The sequence below is a fragment of the Hypanus sabinus genome, chromosome 12 (genome assembly GCF_030144855.1).
Source record: "Hypanus sabinus isolate sHypSab1 chromosome 12, sHypSab1.hap1, whole genome shotgun sequence".
Lineage (NCBI taxonomy): Eukaryota > Metazoa > Chordata > Chondrichthyes > Myliobatiformes > Dasyatidae > Hypanus > Hypanus sabinus.
The window spans coordinates 28,686,133-28,704,691 of NC_082717.1; the positions used below are offsets into that span (position 1 = coordinate 28,686,133).

An 18,559-nucleotide genomic window follows, 5' to 3' on the forward strand; every position below is an offset into this window, starting at 1 on the left:
ATATACCTCTACCAGATCATTGTCACTTCCAGTTGATTGTGTGTCCACAAGATAGAACTGTGAGAAGAACCTGAAAACATTTGTAAGTGTTATTTTTAGGCTACCAAATTGGAGTTGTGATATTGACTACCTATAGGCTGAATTTTGATTTAGAGGCATCATCCTACAAACTGTAGCTTCTCACCACTGGCTTCTCAGTTGACTGGAGGTGAATATAATTGGGTAGTCAAAAAAACAAGTTTATTTGTTTAGCACTTTTCAAATACAACGCATTTCAACATAGAACAAGATATAAAAATCAAACATCTAATTTCAGACAATGTATAAGAAAAAAAATCACACAAGTAGATATAATAAATACAGTGTAGGAGATTCTAATTAAAAACTACAGTGAAAAGAAAAGCTTTAAAAGAGCATAAATTTAGGACTGACTTCAGATCCTCTGCAAGCTTATTTCAGATATGTGGAGCATAGTAACTAAAAGCTGCTTCGCCAAATTTAATTTTGACCCTGGGAACAGTAAGCAGACCTCACCCCGATGACCTGAGAGCTCGGGAAGGTTCATAATGCAGCAAGAGATTGGAGGTGTATTTTGGCTGTATTTTGGCCTTATAAACCAGCAGTAATATTTTAAAGTCAGTTCTCTGATGGACAGGAAGCCAGTTTAGTGATCTGAGAACTGGAGTAATATGTTCTACGTTCATGCTCCTAGTGATGACTCTGGCAGCAGCGTTCTGAATGAGCTGCAGCTGTCTGAGGGATCTTTAACAGAGACCTGTGAAAACGGCATTACAGTTGTCAAGACAACTAAAAAATCCATGAATGTGTTTTACTAGATCGTGCTGAGACATAAGCTCTTTAAGTCTCACTATATTTTAAGATGTTAGTAGGCTGACTTTGTAATTGTCTTAATGTGGCAGTGAAAATTTACGTTGGAGCCTATCACAACACCAAGGATTCAGGCTTGGTTTGTGGTCTGTAATGACATGGATTCTAAGTGAGCACTGACTTTTAATCATTCTTCTTTGGCACCAAAAACAATTATTTCAGGTTTCTCATTGTTTAACTGGAGGAAATTTTGGCTCATCCAATCACTAATTTTTCAGTACCTCTTTTTTTAGTGATTCTACAGTCACTTGATGACACTGTTACATAAATCTGAGTGTCATCTGCATTAATAAGGTAAAATATTTTGTTGCTTTCCCCATGATTTGAGCTGGAGGGAGTTTGTATATGATAAACAGAGGAGGCCCTAGTACCAATCCTTTAGGCACTCTGCATATCATTTTTGTTTGGTCAGTTATGCAGCTACCAACTGATACAAGCTAGTGCAGCCTGAAAATATGATTTAATTCACTTTAGTCATGGGGAACTTTACATACGTCCAATTAACAGAGGAGACAAATTCATGGAATAAATATAAGCTGATTATCTACACTGAAAGAGAAAAGAAGTTCTCTTATTATGTTATGGTGGTGAAGAATTATGGAACAGTATCACCTACTTCTGATGACTGTGGCAAATACTGCACAGACTGCACATTTCACTCCGCAGCAGAATACGTGCATGTGACAGATGCATTCTGTGCTTTAAGAAAGAAACAACTGATAAGAGAAAAAAAATTTTAGAAATCTTTCTGAGCAACAAAATAGGATTAAATTGATATTCATGGTGTAAATGGGTCTTTAGCATGAAGTGACCAACATTTTACAGCGACTGAGAAGATACACTGAAAGGCAAAGAAATGACTAGCAGCTATGGAAACAATACATAATTCACAAAGAAATTATATTCCTTTAAGGAAAATGGTGCATAACTGGCTGACGGCAGAAATGATAGATGATAGTATATGCAATGAGGAGGCTTAAAAGTTGACAATAGGCCTGAGGGTCATGAGCATTTTAGAGTTTAGAGGACCAAGGAATTGAAAACACGAGGAAGGCAGAATGTAACAGCAAGCTAGGAAGAAACATAAAAACAGACTGCAAAAGCTTTAATAGGTATGTAAAAAGAAAACAAGGTTCTTCATAGGGAATTGGGTGCTATATAAATCGGCAGGATCCCAGGGTTGTGATCTCAGGTTTGCTACCCATGCCATGTGCTACTGAGGCCAGAACTAGGAAATGATACAGTTTTACGTGTGGCTAAGGAGCTGTAGAAGGGAGGATATAAGATTTTTAGGTCATTAGGCTCTCTTCCAGGGAAGGTGGGACCTGTATAGAAGGGACGGTTTGCACCTGAACTGGAGGGGACTAATATCTTAGTGGGAAGGTTTGTTAATGCTGCACAGTGGGGTTTAAACTAGAGCTGCAGGGAGATGGGAACCAGAGTGCCAGAACAGTTCATGGAGAAGTTTTGGAGACTGACGTTCATAAGACCTTAGACTAAGTCAGGAATCAAGAGGTTGAGCATGGTACAACTAATGTCCTGGGATACATATGTTTCAATGCAAGAAATATCATAGGAAAGGCAGATGAGCCTGGATGAGTCAGGGCATGGATCAACACCTGGAATTATGATATTATAACCATTAGTGAGACTCAGCTGCAGGAGTGATAGGACTGGGAGCTCAGTATTCTGGGGTTCTATTGTTTTAGATATGACAGATTGGGAGGGATTAAATGAGAAGGGGTGGCCCTACTAGTCAGGGGAAATGTCATGGTAGTGCTCCATCAGGATTGACTGGAGAATTGTCTGGTGAGGCATTATGGGTGGAACTCAGAAATAAGAAAGGTATGACCATGTTAATGGGGCTTTATTACAGACCACTCAACAGTCCTAGCGATTTAGAGGAACAGATTTGTAAAGAGATCACGTACCATTGAAAAAAACATAAGGTTGTTACAATAGGTGATTTTAGCTTTCTATATATCAACTGGTAATCCCATACTGTAAAAGGACTAGATGGGATAGAGCTTGTCATATGTGTTCAGGAAAGTTTCCTTCATCAGTGTGCAGAAGTCCCAATGAGAGAGTGTGCAATACTGGATCTGCTATGAGGAAATGTGAGAGGGCTGGTGACAAAAGTTTGTGTAGGGGAACACTTTGCAACTAGTGACCACTGCCATTATTTTCAAAGTAAATATACAAAAAGATAGGTCTGATCTGTGGGTTGAGATTCTAAATTGGAGTAAGGACAATTTTAATGGTATCAGAAATGACCTGCTAAGTGTGGATTGGGACAGGCTGTTTACTGGCAAAGGCGTACTTGGTAAGTGGGAGGCCTTTGAAAGTGAAACTTTGGGAGCAGAAAGATTGAATGTGCTTGTCAGAATCAAAGGTGAAGATAACAAGTGTAGGGAACCATGGTTTTCAAGAGGCATTGAGGCCCCAGTTGAGAGGGAAAAAAAGGAGGTGCATAGCAAGTATAGGCAGGTAGGAAGAAATGAAGTGCTTATGGAGTATAAGAAATGCAAGAGATCACTTAAGAAAGAAATTAGGAGGGCTAAAAGAAGGCATGAAGTTGCTCCAGCAGATGTTGAAGAGAATCCTAAGGGATACTACAGATATTTTGAGAGCCAAGGGATTGCAAGGGACAAAATTGGCCCTCTGGAAAATCAGAATGGTAATCCATGAGTGCAGCAAAACCAGATGGGGGGGATCTTAAATAATTTTTTGCATCTATATTTACTCTGGAGATGGACACAGAGTCTATAGAAGTGAGATAAAGCAGCATTAACTTCATGGACCCTGTATAGATTACAGAGGAGGAGGTGTTTGCTGTCCTGAGGCAAATCAGGGCGGATGCCTCTCCCGGGCCTGACAAGGTTTTCCCTTGGACCCTATGGGAGGTAAATGAAGAAATTGGCAGGGGCCTAGCAGACATATTTAAATCATCTTTACCAACAGGACAGGTACCACAGGATTGGAGAATAGCTGAAGTTCTTGCATTGTTTTTAAAAAAAGCTGTAAACATAAACCGGGAAATTATAGGCTGGTGAGTCTGATGTCAGTTGTGGGAATGATACTAGGAGGTATTCTAAGCGACCAGATATGAGTTACTTGGATAGACATGGACTGATTAAAGATAGTCAGCATGGCTTCGTGTGGGATAGGCCATGCCTAACCAGTTTTTTGAGGAAGTTACCAGAAGGATGGATGAAGGCAAGGCAGTGAATGTTGTCTACATGGACTTTAGCAAGGCATTTGACAAGGTCCTACATAGGAGGTTGGTCCGAAAGATTCAGTCATTCGAGATTCAAGATGAGGTAGTAAATTGGATTAGATATTGGCTTTGTAGGAGAAGCCAGAGAGAGGTAGTAGGTGGTTGTCTCTCTGACTGGAGGCCTGTGACTTGTGGTGTGTTGCAGGGATCAGTGCCAGATCCATTGTTGTTTGTCATCTGCAGTATATTATATCAATGATCAGGATGATAATATGGTTAACTGGATCTGAAAATTTCTGGATGATACCAAGATTAGGGGTGTATTGGACATCAAGGAAAGCTATCATAGCTTGCAAAGGGATCGGCATCAGCCGGAAAAAAATAGGCTAGGAAATGGCAGATGGAATTTAATGCAGACAAATGCAAGATTTTGAACTTCAGTAGGACCAACCAGGGTAGGTCTTACACAGTAAACAATAGGGAACTGAGGAGTGTGGTGGAACAAAGGTACCTGCGAATACAGGTCCATTATTTGTTGAAAGCGGTGTCACAAATAGATAGGGTCGTAAAGAAGGCTTTTAGCCCATTGGCCTTTATAAATCAAAGTATTGAGTACAGGAGCTGGGATGTTGGTGAGATCTAATTTGGAGTATTGTGTGCAGTTTTGCTCACCTACCCACAGAAAAGATGAAAATAAGGTTAAAGGAGTACATTGAAAGTTTACAAGGATGTTGCCAGGGTGTTGTGGGAGTGTTGAATGAACTGCAGCGCAAATGGTGCATGTGGGCTCAATTTCAATGTCTAAGAAGTTTGAGAAGGTACATGGATAGTAGGGTTATGGAGGGCTATGGTGCCAGTGCAGTTGATGGAAGTAGGCAGTTTAAATGCTTTCAGCATGGACTACATAGGTCGAAGGGCCTGTTTCTGTGCTGTATTTCTCTATGGCTCTAAAAAATACGAGCAAGCGTAGAAGTGGATCCTTTATGGTCAGAGATGAAAATTTATATTCTGGGATAAGGAAATTGTCGAGGAATTAGCAACTACTTTGTGCCTGTCGCCAAGGAATGTACAATAAACTTGTATGAAATACCTGCAATTTGGAGGCAGAGCAAATGAATAAGTATTGCTTAGGAAAAATGTATCAGATAATTGGTGAGATAAAAACTGATCAATCCTAAGGGATGTAGGGTGGCTTCTGAAATGATGGATGTGCTGCCTATCATCTTCTAAAATCTCACAGGTTCTGGAATTGACATGCTTTGGAAGTTTTTTTCTTTTATTGAGATGCAGTGCAGTGCAGCCCCTTTCTGACCTTCGAACCATGCCACCCAACAATCCCCCAATTTAATTCAAGCCTAATCACGGGATAATTTACGATGACCAATTAACCTACCAACCAGTGCATCTTTGGACTGTGGGAGGAAATTGGAACACCCGGAGGAAACCCACACGGTCACAGGAAGAATGTACGAACTCCTTATTGGCAGTGAGAATTGTATTGGGACACCAGGATTGTAAAGCATTGTGCTAACCACTATGCTACCATTGTAACATTAAAAATTAAGATTTTTATTTTTTTAACAAGCCATAATTAATCTGCTTGGTCACATCATGTAATTATTACTTAGACCCCCAAGAGCATGATCTCAGTTTAGGAAGTTTAATCCCTTTTTGCCATCCCTTGCCTACAAATGAACCTATCTGTCATGAAGAAATGGTTGTGAAATTGGATGTACATTGTGTAAGCCTGAAATGGTGCTCAAAACTATGACATTAAGCAAAATCAAAGCTGCAGTAAAGTAAGATATGGTTCTTTCACTGTGCATGTCAGTTCAGTTACAAAGATGGAAATGACATTTTCTCATGAGATTGCACATAAATTGTCAGACTTGCATGAATCCTGTAATTACATCCTTAGGTTTTATGTTATATACAAATTATGATTATTGCTCATGAAGGGGCCATCATGAAATCTTAAAAACTAATTATCACAGGAAAAGGACATAGATTCAGGAATAGATTGTTTAATTGTATGTAAGAGTCAATAACACCTATCTTTTTAAACAATTATGACATTAAACCTGTGATGACCAATACAAGTTATTACTCTACAACCAACTAGCTGCTGAAATAGTGTGGATAACTTTGCTCGCCACTACTCTGAACTGATTCTACAACTTACAGGCTCACTGTCAAGGACTCTTTACCGCTCATGTTCCCTATTTTTTTTATTTGTTCTATTTGTTTTTTGCACATTGGTTGTTTTTCTATCTTTGTTTATGTTTATTTTTTCATAAGTTGTATAGTATTTCTTTATTTACCAGGAAATGCCTGCAAGAAATAAAATTCAAGGTAATATATGGTAACATATGCATATTTTGATAATAAATTTTACTTTGACTTTGAAATATCTGAATTAGCAAAAGGGTATGGTTCAATATTAGTTTTGAGTTTGCAACTCTATGGTCTGTAATTAATGACAATTATAGTAGTTCCTCCAAAGTAAAAATTGTCAATTATCTGTCCATGGAAGTTTTAAAACTTGATCTTAACTTTCCACTGCTCGGTGTTACACAGAGGGATGGTAAGCAAACAAAAAAATTAAAATTGCAGATTATGGAAATCTAAAATAACATTCAATAATACAGCAGGTCAGGCATTATCAGAGAAAGAGAAACCTTTGTGATAAAGGGCCTTTGACTAGAAACACTAACTCCATTTCACTTCCCCCAAATGCAGCATGATCAACTGAAGTTCAAAGGAGATCAGCTTTCAATAGTGATAGCTTCACAATTGCTATTGTGAATCTACTAAAGTTTCATGTATTACAAAATCACATGTTGCCTGCCATGTGGCTGTGGTGAAGTGGATAAACCTGATTAAATGATAAATGAAAGCATTAAACTGTCTAGTTTACAGGTGAGAATTTTTAAATTGGTTTGCTAATTAATCAGATACCAATTTAGGTTTGAAGTCACTAAGGTGGTTAAAGGTGAATGTAACTTCATCAAAAGTCAGGATTTTGGCAGCAGAATTTTGGATAGCTTCAAGGTTACAGAGGGTAGAATGAGCGAAGATAGGCTTCAAGGTTACAGAGGGTAGAATGAGCGAAGATAGGCTTCAAGGTTGGAGATAACACAGGCATGAGCAGCAGATCACGCAAATCAGGAATAGGATTAGGCATTGTTATGGAGGTTATTTGGCAGACTTACAAATGCCAATTTTGGAAGATTACTTTGGGGGTAATGTTAAACCCAGCAATGCAATCTTAAACAGGATCAGGTTTAGATATTGTTGACAGGGATATGGCAAGTGGTTGTGGTACAGAATTTGTGATGATTACAAAGACTACAGTTTTGGTCTTCCCAATATTCAGTTAAGGAAATTCCCACACAGTTCTGGATGTGATAGATGTACTGGAAGGTAGCAATAAGGAAGTAAAAAGGAAAGGATGAGATTGAAGTGTGACCCCTATGTTGATGTCAAGGTTAACCTCATATAAAAGGGTACTGGCACAAATCTCAATTCATAGACCTAGTTTCACTCCGCTGGAAGTATAACAAGAAAATTATTGTTTATTGTCACAGTTTTAAAACTCCCTAATCCATGGAATGGTTAATTTCACTTATTTTTTCTTGTATTTCAGTGATATTTCGCAGAGTGATTCCTTGGAGAGAATTGAAACTCAAGCGTTTGTCAATCTTCAGGACTTAGTAGAACTGTAAGTGGTGTAAATATTATCACTTTGCAAATGCCAGTCTAATAGAACCTTGAAACTAATGTGATTAAAGGAGTCAAGTTGTAAGAATTAAATTTTTAACTCCTTGGGCACGTGAGTTAAAAAATATTGAAAGTGAAGGCGCAGTTCTAACATCTAACTAATGTGCAAGGACATCTCTCCCTCTCGAGAGAAGGGCTTCTAATTTTATTATGGTAACTGAATTGAATCGACTTTATTACTTACATTCTTCAAATACATGGGGGGGTAAAAATCTTTGTTACGTCTCCATTCAAATGTACATAATAAATATTATGGACAACAGGATAGTCGATATAACATAGAAATACAAATACATCAGCTTGAATTAAGCAGTTTTATGGCCTGGTGGAAGAAGCTGTTGGTCCTGGCTTTTATGCTGCAGTACTGTTTCCTGGATGGTAGCAACTGAAATAGTTTGTGGTTGGGGTGACTTAAGTCTCCAATGATCCTTCAGACTCTTTTTACACACCTGTCTTTGTAAATGTCCTGAGTAGTGGGAAGTTCACATCTCCAGATATGCTGTGCTGTCCGCATCACTCTCTGCAGAGTCCTGCGATTGAGGGAAGTACAGTTCCCATACCAGGCAGTGATGCAGCCAGTCAGGATGCTCTCAATCATGCCCCTGTAGAAAGTTTGGGGGGCCAGACTTCTTCAACCATCTGAGGTGAAAGAGGCACTGCTGTGCTTTTTCACCACACAGTCGGTATGTACAGACAACGTAATCCTCGGTGATGTTCATGCCAAGGAACTTAAAGCTGTTCACCCTCTCAACCCCAGATCCATTGATGTCAATAGGGGTTAGCCCATCTCCATTCCTTCTGTAGTCCACAACCAGCTCCTTTGTTTTGCGATGTTGAGGGAGAGGTTGTTTTCTTGACATCACTGTGTCAGGGTGATGACTTCCTCCCTGTAGGCTCTCATTATTATTTGAGATAGTGCCAGTGTAGCGTCAGCAAATTTAATTAGCAGATTGGAGCTGTGGGTGGTGACACAGTCATGGGTATACGGAGAGTAAAGGAGTGGACTTAGAACACAGCCCTGAGGGCAATGTTCCCTCTAATTTTTAGTAGTCAGTGTGCACAAAAATCTTACGTTGTGCAAATTTTTTTCCTGTAACAAAAGGATGTGCGCACTGAATACACACATGGCACAGTTTATGTAGGTTTACAAAATATTTGACATAAAATTGCACAGAATATTATCAAAATAACATACATATATAGAAGCCACTCAGTTTTTCTCTCTCCTGTCTTTGGCATTTACCCATTTTTTGTAAACTCTATCTAGGCTAATAGAACTTCCATCCAATTGATAGTGTTACGCCTGCAGCCCCCTCCTTTTTGAGAATCGCAGGATCGCTATTGATTTGGGTCAGGAGACCCAGGAAATGAGAGAGAGACGTGCGGAATGTCTTGACCCCCCCCCCACCCCCCAGCGATATAAAGTTACGGAAAATGGCCATTGTCTCTTGGAGACTGACTTGTGTATTACAATACTGTGCTACATGGAAGCCCTCAGGCAAAGTGGGCTGGTTGAGGGAGGGATTGCATCACCCCCAACCTGATTGACATCTGAGACCCTGTGGGTCAGGATAAAAGAGGGTCTGTGGGAACAACCCCTCAGACGCACCAGAAGAAATGCTAGCGATCCCATAATAGCGGAAGCAAGTAGGAGGAGGCCACATGCGTTTGGTTCCATTTGCCCCAGAACCGGTGGCTTTTACCATGGAAGAACGGCTTTTAGCTAACAACAGGGAAACCAACTCCCAATGACTCTAAGGATTGACATCATAAAAGGACTGGGCAAGTTTTAACCCGTCTTTCTCTCAAACCAAAACGCTACAGCTTGAACGAACTAACAGTGGTTTTTATATTTCCATCGGACAATACATTATCCCCTAGGCAACGATAGAGCTATTTCTTATTGATTATTATTATACCCGCGCTTTTAGATTTAGTATTGACGACGTATATTATCTGTATGTTTGCATTGATATTATTTTGTGCATTTTTATCAATAAATACGGTTAAAATAGTACCATCAGACTTCAACGGACTTCTCTATCTTTGCTGGTAAGTGACCCAGTTACGGGGTTCGTAACAATAGCTTTTGATTCTCATTAACATATCCAAATGACATTCACCTAAACAGTTTCTCAGCTTGTTTTTCAGTTGATCCGTTAGGCTAAAACCTCACTCACAGTCCGCACTAGATGCAAGAAAGGTTCTCCCAATGTCCATCAACTGTACAAGGTCACAAAACTCTTCATTTTGAAGTACAAATGCCACCATTTAAGCAAAGTTTGAAATCAGTTTGGATTTAATTTTTTCTTGCATGGAAAATTTGAAATCATTAAACTGTATAACTGTTACAGTATTTTCAGCTAGAAAATCATGATATTTTAGACATAAGACATTAACTTGTTCATCAACAAATGTGAAGTCACAATCTGCAATTGTGGAGAAATCAAAAGCTGACCATTCTTGTACCTCATCTTCAGGAAACCTTCCTTCTAAATGAACACAAAGACGATTTATAAAAGTCAACAGCGAACTTGTATCTACTGTGACGTTTTCTTCACGTTGTTGGCTTAGCAAAACTTTAAATTTGTCACTCCACAAAACATCGTCTCCCAGATACTGCTTTCTTGTTAAGTTAGCCTCTCGCAAAATGAAGTGAATCAATTCGTGTCAGGCCACTCTTTTGCAGAATCTTGCACAGTGCAGCCAATTCATCAAAGACATCACTTAAAACTGTAAAGCTACTTTGTATGTGATGTTTATCAATTTCTTGTGACAGTATTAAGCCGCAGGGTCATTTGATCTTCTTCAAAGTATGTGATCAGTGCCTCATAATTTTTTATTATTGCCTGCAATGCAAAGTGTCTAGATAACCATCTGACTTCATTAAGTGGTCTGAAAGTAACAGCTTCATTTTCAGAGGCCTCTGCAATTTCTTTAAATTCGCCTACTTTAACTGCAGATGGAGAAAACATTGTATAGATTGTTCTCATCAAAGTTTCAATGTCTCTGATAACTTGACTTCTTTCCATGCAACACAAATCCCCAGATCTTCATGGTGGACTACACAATGTTGCTGAACTTAAGTGTGGAATGTCCTGTTCAAGTCTTGCTGCAACACCATTAACTCTGCCCAACATTACTGACACTCCATCAGATGTAAACATCAACATTTTATGGAGGTCAAGTTTCTTCTCTTCATAAAACTGCTTGATTGCTGAAACAATAGAAGCAGCATCACAGGCCTGCAGCTGAACTATTCCGCCAAAAAACATTTTATAAATGGTACAATCTTTAAATCTGAATTTGAAGTACAGAATGAGACATTTGTTGACAGATATGTTTGTGGTTTCATCAACTGCTAACGTGTGAAAATTTCCTGATGCTATTTCTTCAGACAGGTTTTTCTGAACAATATAGTTGATAGTCTCCAGAAGTTTGAGTGCATAATTTAGCTGCCTGAGAGTTGAACATACATTTCCATACGTTCATTAATGTGTTGAACTGAATGTAAAGAGTTATTCATTTTAACACCTAACTACCAGTGGCGGCGCTGAGGTGGTGCTTGCTGGTGCTATACCACCAGCAGAAATTACAATAGCACCACCAAGAAATTAACTGAAATTTGACATACAAATTGCAGCTGCTTTCTCTGTACAGTTTTCAATACAGCTTGTTTCCCTAGGTGATCTAGTGAAACAGTTCCCCCCCCCCCCCAATTACCATAGCACCCACGCAGCAATAAAGTTATAAACTCTGTGCTGGTCTAAGGTCAGATCCACTCTACACTTCTGCTTATTCATTCATTGTCAATGTCTTGCTGTTGCTGTCCTCACTCATATCAGTTAAGCTGATCTAAGATCACTTAAGGTGGTGATGTCACTCACTCTCACTAACAAGAGTATGCATACATTGTGCAGGATCCAGGCGCAGATTGATGGTCTCACGAGACTAACAGATGCCACACACACATTGTGCTTTTACAAGCTAGCGTGGGCCTGGCACGTGCATTATTTTGGCCGGCATGAAAAATGGATCGATTTTTAGCAAGAAAACGACCTCATCCAGAGGAATCAGTGCTGTCTCAGCCTGAACCTGTCTCAATTGAAAGTGACATGCAGAAAGAAGTAAGTGGGGATGAGGACAACAGCAGTTCATCGAAGGAATGTGAGGGCGAAGTAGAGAAACAAGAAATGGAGTGGGATTTGGAAGAGAATGTGGATGAAGCTGCTCTTAGTGCTAGTGGGAATACTGTTAGCGATGTTAGCCAGCAGCCTGAGGAGGGACCCTGTCGGCCAGCACTGAGAAAGTACCCTTCGCAACCATTTGACACTCAGCAAAGGAGTTTTATTCATGGCTGATTTGACCTGTACTCCTGGCTGGAATATTCAATCAGAAAAGATACTACGTTCTGCTTTGCATTCAGGCATTTCCTGTGTGGAGGACATGGGTTCCATTCTGAGTCTACCTTCACTCTCACTGGTTACCGCAACTGGCGGAAAGCTACAACAGCTTTCAAAACCCACCATGTAAGTGCAGCTCACAAGTTTGCTATGGAGGCATGGGCCGAATTCAGATTGAGAAAACAAGACAGTTCAAGATTGGGAAATATGTTTGATAAAGGACATGCAAAGATTGTCCAAGAAAATCATGAGTATATGAGAGCGGTGGTTGAAACTCTGCACTCTACTGCGTGCCAAGGCTTTGCCCAGCGAGGACCCCGGGAGGATGATGGATCTGGCAATAGTGGAAACTTTGTTGAGTTGCTTAGTGTAATTGGACAGTTTGATAAGACTGTAGCTAAAAAAAAAGGACATTCCTGGAAAGGCAAACAACACCCATCACGATATCCAAAATGAAATTATGGGTATTATGCCAGATATGATCAGACGTCAAATAAGTGCAGAAATCAAGGAGGCTGGACATTTTGACATCATGTGGATGAAAATAAAGACTTGAGCAAAAAGGAGCAAATATCAGTGGTGGTGTGGTATTTGAATAATGAAACAGTGCTTGAAGAATTCTTGCATGTCACTCCAGCAGAAGGGTTGGATGCAGAGTCGCTTCTTAAAAGCATTGAACAGAAACTCACCCAGTGTGTTATTGATAAGAATGCGTGTATAGGTCAGTGTTACGACGGGGAGGCAGTGATGTCCAGGTGCAATAACGGTACAAGAGAGGTTCAGGAAAGATGTCCCGCAGGCATTATATATACACTGCCATGCTCACAGACTTAACCTTGTTTTAGTGGATGTTGTGAGCAATGTGCAACAAGGCACTTGAAGAAACAGAGAGAACTGGAACCAGCTGCACAGCCCGTGGAGTTGAAGAAATTGTCAGATACACGTTAGGCATGGCAGTATACAGCATTGTGGGCTATAAGCAAATCACTCCCTGCCATTCTAGCTATACTACAGGATATTATAGGTCAATCAAATGCACAGAGGAAAACAGAGGCCGGAGCTGTAAATGGACTGATTGACATGCAGTTTGCTTTACTTATCACTCTGAGGATTTATTCCAAGTCACCAATTTCATGTCAGACCAGCTATGATCTCCCAGTCAGGAGCTTTCATCCGCTGTGGACTTGGCTCAGTCTGTTATTGATGCACTCTCAGCAAAACGGGGAGAGGAATCATGGAGTGAAATTCAGGCAAGAGCTAGGGATCTGTGCATCAAGGCTGGTATACAGAGCAGAGCACATGAAAGGAGACAGGCCCAGCCACCCCACCGCTTACGTGATTTTGTTGTTGAGGCCCAAACAAAACGCGCACCTGTCACATTCTCTGATGACCTTCGCAGGGACTGTTTCTATCCGGTTATAAACAGACTTCTGACTGAAATGAAAAGACGGTTCTCAATTGTGACTGGGGGTGTTCTGACTGGAGTCTCAGCATTGAGTCCCGAACACAAGCTCTTCCTAGACAAGAACTGTCTTTGGCCAATGGCCCAATACTATGGAGTGACTGAAGTGAACCTGACTGCAGAGCTACATCAGGTTCGGCATCTGCTGGAAACAAAGCAAAAGCAAGGACAGACAGTGAATGACACAGTGGAATTTCTAGCTCTAATGAGACCCTACTGTGATGCATTTATAGATTTATACAAAATAATCTGCATATCACTGACTCTGCCTCATGCAAATGGAGTTTCTCTTGCCTCAGACTGCTCAAAAACTACCTAAGGAATAGCAGTGGTGATGCTTGGAACAGCAACTTGGCCCTATTGGCCATGAACAGCCGGAGGACCAAGGCACTTGACATCCAGAAAATCATTGATGCTTTTGCCACCAATCACAACAACAGATGGTTTGTGCTTCTCTGAAAACAACCATGGTGAGTGCTGATGAAGGGTTTCGGCCAGAAGCATCGTTATTACCTCCTCCCATAGATGCTGTCTGGCCTACTGAGTTCTGCCAGTATTTTGTGTTTTTTATTTATTTCCAGCATCTGCAGATTCACTCGTGTTGCCTAATGGTGAGTGCAGTTGATTTTTTTTTTTAATTTGGGCCTAGACAAATGCTAATTATAATTATTATTTTGTGGTGGATACCCCATAGTCCTTATGTTTCCTGCAAATCCTAAAGTATTACATATACTGCTATTAGGCATACTGGTTTTGCTTAAACTTCCAAGTGGTGTTTCTGTTGATTTTTGTTTTAAGTTCAGTAGCCTAATTAATTGAGGTATTGCATGGTCAGAGTACAATTTGTACAACCCCTGGTAAAGCCTTGCATCCGTTGTTTGCCTTATTTGAATTTAATAATGGTATATCTTTTGCATTGTCTGTCCATGTAATGTGAATAGCAGTGGACATTGTGGGTTAGTGTTGTGTTTTTCAGTTGAAAAGCACGCATTTGACGCTGATTGCGGGATTGGTGTGTGATTCATGTTGTGCGCTGTGCATCGGATGCTCTGTTGGTTTGTTTGTTTATGCTCTGTGTAGCCTGGGTTGTCTCCGATGCTATTGACACTGTCGCAATCATATTAGATCTACCAATTGCAGTTGCTTGTGAATCAACAGAGGCATTTATAGTAGACACATACTGCTGGAAACTGACTTTTGAATGCCATGCATCTGGCCTTGTGAACACATATTACCATACAGTAAATATCTCAGCACCATCACTGAATAATTCAACCCCACTGTAGCACCAGCAAGAAAAAAATCTCTGGCGCCGCCAGTGCTAACAACACACTGTCAATAAGAACTTTCATCTCCTCTGGGTTTGATCGTGTTCGCTCTCGTTCAACTGGACTCAACTGTAACACGTGTAGCACTCCTGTAACAGGTAATGTTCTGTTGCCTGAGCTTTTGTACACCATCCAAATGTGATTTACTTGCCAAATGATGCTTCAAGAAGTCAAGTTTCCAAAAATCATTCCTCTACTTTCCACTAGCAAGTTCTCCAGCAACTTTTGCATCATGACAATACAAACAGATAACTCCAGTTTCTGAATCACACATAAATATTTCTCGTAGCTGAATGCTCATGACCTCATGAGCTTTTGGTGCAGCAGTTTCTTTTATTTTGTTAAGCCATTCAACTTTAAACAAATTTGTGCTTTTGCACTTCATGCCCTTCGCTTCTTTTGAATTCATAGAAAACCTACAGCACAATACAGGCCCTTCAGCCCACAAAGTTGTGGCGAACATGTCCCTACCTTAGAAATTACTAGGCTTACCTATAGCCCTCTATTTTACTCTATGTACTTAACTAAAAGTCTCTTAAAAGACCCTATCATATCCGCCTCCACCACCGTTGCCGGCAGCCCATTCCACGTACTCACCACTCTGAGTAAAAAAAACTTACCCCTGACATCTCCTCTGTACCTACTCCCCAGCACCCTAAACCTGTGTCCTCTTGTGGCAACCATTTCAGCCCTGGGAAAAAGCCTTTGACTGTCCACATGATCAGTGTCTCTCATCATCTTATACACCTCTATCCGTTCACCTCTCATCCTCTGTTACTCCAAGAAGAAAAGGCCGAGTTCACTCAACCTATTCTCATAAGGCATGCTCGCCAATCCAGGCAAAATCCTTGTAAATCTCCTCTGCACCCTTTCTATGGCTTCCACATTCTTCCTGTAGTGAGGCAACCAGAACTGAGCACAGTACTCCAATTGGGGTCTGACCAGGGTCCTATATAGCTGCAACATTACCTCTCAGCTCCTAAATTCATTTCCACGATTGACGAAGGCCAAGACACCATACATCTTCTTAACCACAGAGTTAACCTGCGCAGCTGCTTTGGGTAACCTCTGGACTCGGACCCCAAGATCCCTCTGATTGCCCACACTGCCAAGAGTCTTACCATTAATACTATATTCTGCTATATTATTCAACCTACCAAAATGAACCACCTCTTATCTGGCTTGAGCTCCATCTGCCACTTCTCAGCCCAGTTTTGCATCCTATTGATGTCCCGCTGTAACCTCTGACAGCCCTCCACACTATCCACAACACCTCCAACCTTTGTGTCATCAGCAAACTTACTAACCCATCCCTCCACTTCCTCATCCAGGTCATTTATAAAAATCTTGAAGAGTAAGGGTCCCAGACAGATCCTTGAGACACCCCACTGGTGACCAACCTCCATGTAGAATATGACCTGTCTACAACCACTCTTTGTCTTCTGTAGGCAAGCCAGTTCTGGATCCACAAAGCAATAACCCCTTGGATCTCATGCCTCTCTACTTTCTCAATAAGCCTTGCATAGGGTACCTCATCAAATGCCTTGCTGAAATCCATATACACTACATCTACTGCTCTTCTTTCATCAATGTGTTTAGTTGCATCCTCAAAAAATTCAGTCAGGCTTGTAAGGCACGAACTGCCTTTGACAAAGCCACACTGACTACTTCTAATCATATTATACCTCTCCAAATATTCATAAATCCTGCCTCTCAGGATCTTCTCCATCAACTTACTAACCGCTGAGGTAAAACTCTCTGATCTATAATTTCCTGGGTTATCTCTACTCCCTTTCTTAAATACAGGAACAACATTTGCAACCCTCCAATTTTCCAGAACCTCTCGCCATTGATGATGCAAAGATCATCACCAGAGGCTCAGAAATCTCCTCCCTCACCTCCCACAGTAGCCTGGGGTACATCTCATCTGGTCCTAACGACTTGATGCTTTCCAAAAGCTCCAGCACATCCTCTTTCTTAATATCTACATGCTCAAGCTTTTCAGTCTGCTGCAAGTCATCACTACAATCACCAAGATCCTTTTCCATAGGGAATACTGAAGTATTCATTCAGTACCTCTGCTCTTTCCTCTGGTTCCATACACACTTTCCCAATGTCACACTTGATAGTTCTTATTCTTTTACGTCTTATCCTCTTCACATACTTGTAGAATGCCTTGGGGTTTTCCTTAATCCTGCCCGCCAAGGCCTTCTCATGGCCCCTTCTGGCTCTCGTAATTTCCTTCTTAAGCTCCTTTCTATTAACCTTATAATCTTCTAGATCTCTAACATTACCTAGCTTTTCTTTTCTTCTTGACTAGATTTATTACAGCCTGTACCCTATCATAACTTTCCTGTCTCGTTGGAACGTACCTATACAGAACTCCACACAAGTATCCCCTGAATATTTGCCACATTTCTTCTGTACTTTTCCCTGAGAACTTCGGTTTCCAATTTAAGCCAATTTCCTGCCTGATAACCTCATAATTCCCCTTACTCCAATTAAACACTTTTCTAACTTGTCTGTTCCTATCTCTCTCCAAGGCTATTGTAAGGGAGACAGAATTATGATCACTATCTCTAAAATGCTCTCCCACTGAGAGATCTGACACCTGACCAGGTTCATTTCCCAATACCAAATCAAGTACAGCCTCTCCTCTTGTAGGCTTATCTACATACTGTTTCAAGAAACCTTTCTGAACACACCTGACAAACTCCACCCCATCTAAACCCCTTGCACTAGGGAGATGCCAATTGATACTTGGGAAATTAAAATCTCTCATCACGACAACTCACTTATTATTGCACCTTTCCAGGATTTGTTTCCCTATCTGCTCCTCGATATTCACGTTACTATTGGGCAGCCTATAAAAAAACACCCAGTAAAGTTATTGTCCTCTTCTTGTTCCTAACCTCCACCCACAGAGACTCCGTAGACAATCCCTCTGTGGTGTCCTCTTTTTCTGCAGCCACGATACTATCTCTGATCAATAGTGCCATGCCCCCACCTCTTTTGCCTCCCTCCTGTCCTTTCCGAAACATCTAAAACACGGCACTTGCAGTAACCATTCCTGTCCCTGAGCCATCCAAGTCTCTGTAATGGCCACCACATCATATCTCCAAGTACTGATCCATGCTCTAAGCTCATCCGTTTTGTTCACAACACTCCTTGCATTAAAATAGACACATCTCGAACTTTCGGTCTGAGTGCGCCCCTTCTCTATCACCTGCCTATCCTCCCTCTTGCACTGTCTACAATCTTTCTCTATTTGTGAGCCAACCTCCTCTTTCCCAGTCTCTTCAGTTCGGCTCCCACCCTCCAACAATTCTAGTTTAAACTTTCCCCAGTAGTGTTAGCAAACCTCCCCGCCAGGATATTGGTCCCCCAGGATTCAAGTGCAACCCATCTTTTTTGTACAGGTCACACCTGCCCCAAAAGATGAGCCAATGAAACAGAAATCTGAATCCCTGCCCCTGCTCCA

General features: G+C 40.8%; 1 protein-coding gene across 1 annotated transcript in view; it reads left to right on the top strand.

Annotated features, from left to right (window-relative positions):
• LOC132402725 (lutropin-choriogonadotropic hormone receptor-like) overlaps nucleotides 1–18,559 on the top strand; it is a 223,806-nt gene that overhangs the window by 155,557 nt on the left and 49,690 nt on the right. The window contains exon 3 of the mRNA XM_059985690.1: nucleotides 7,752–7,826. Within this exon, the coding sequence (XP_059841673.1) occupies nucleotides 7,752–7,826 (75 nt within the window). The remainder of the gene's footprint in view (nucleotides 1–7,751; nucleotides 7,827–18,559) is intronic.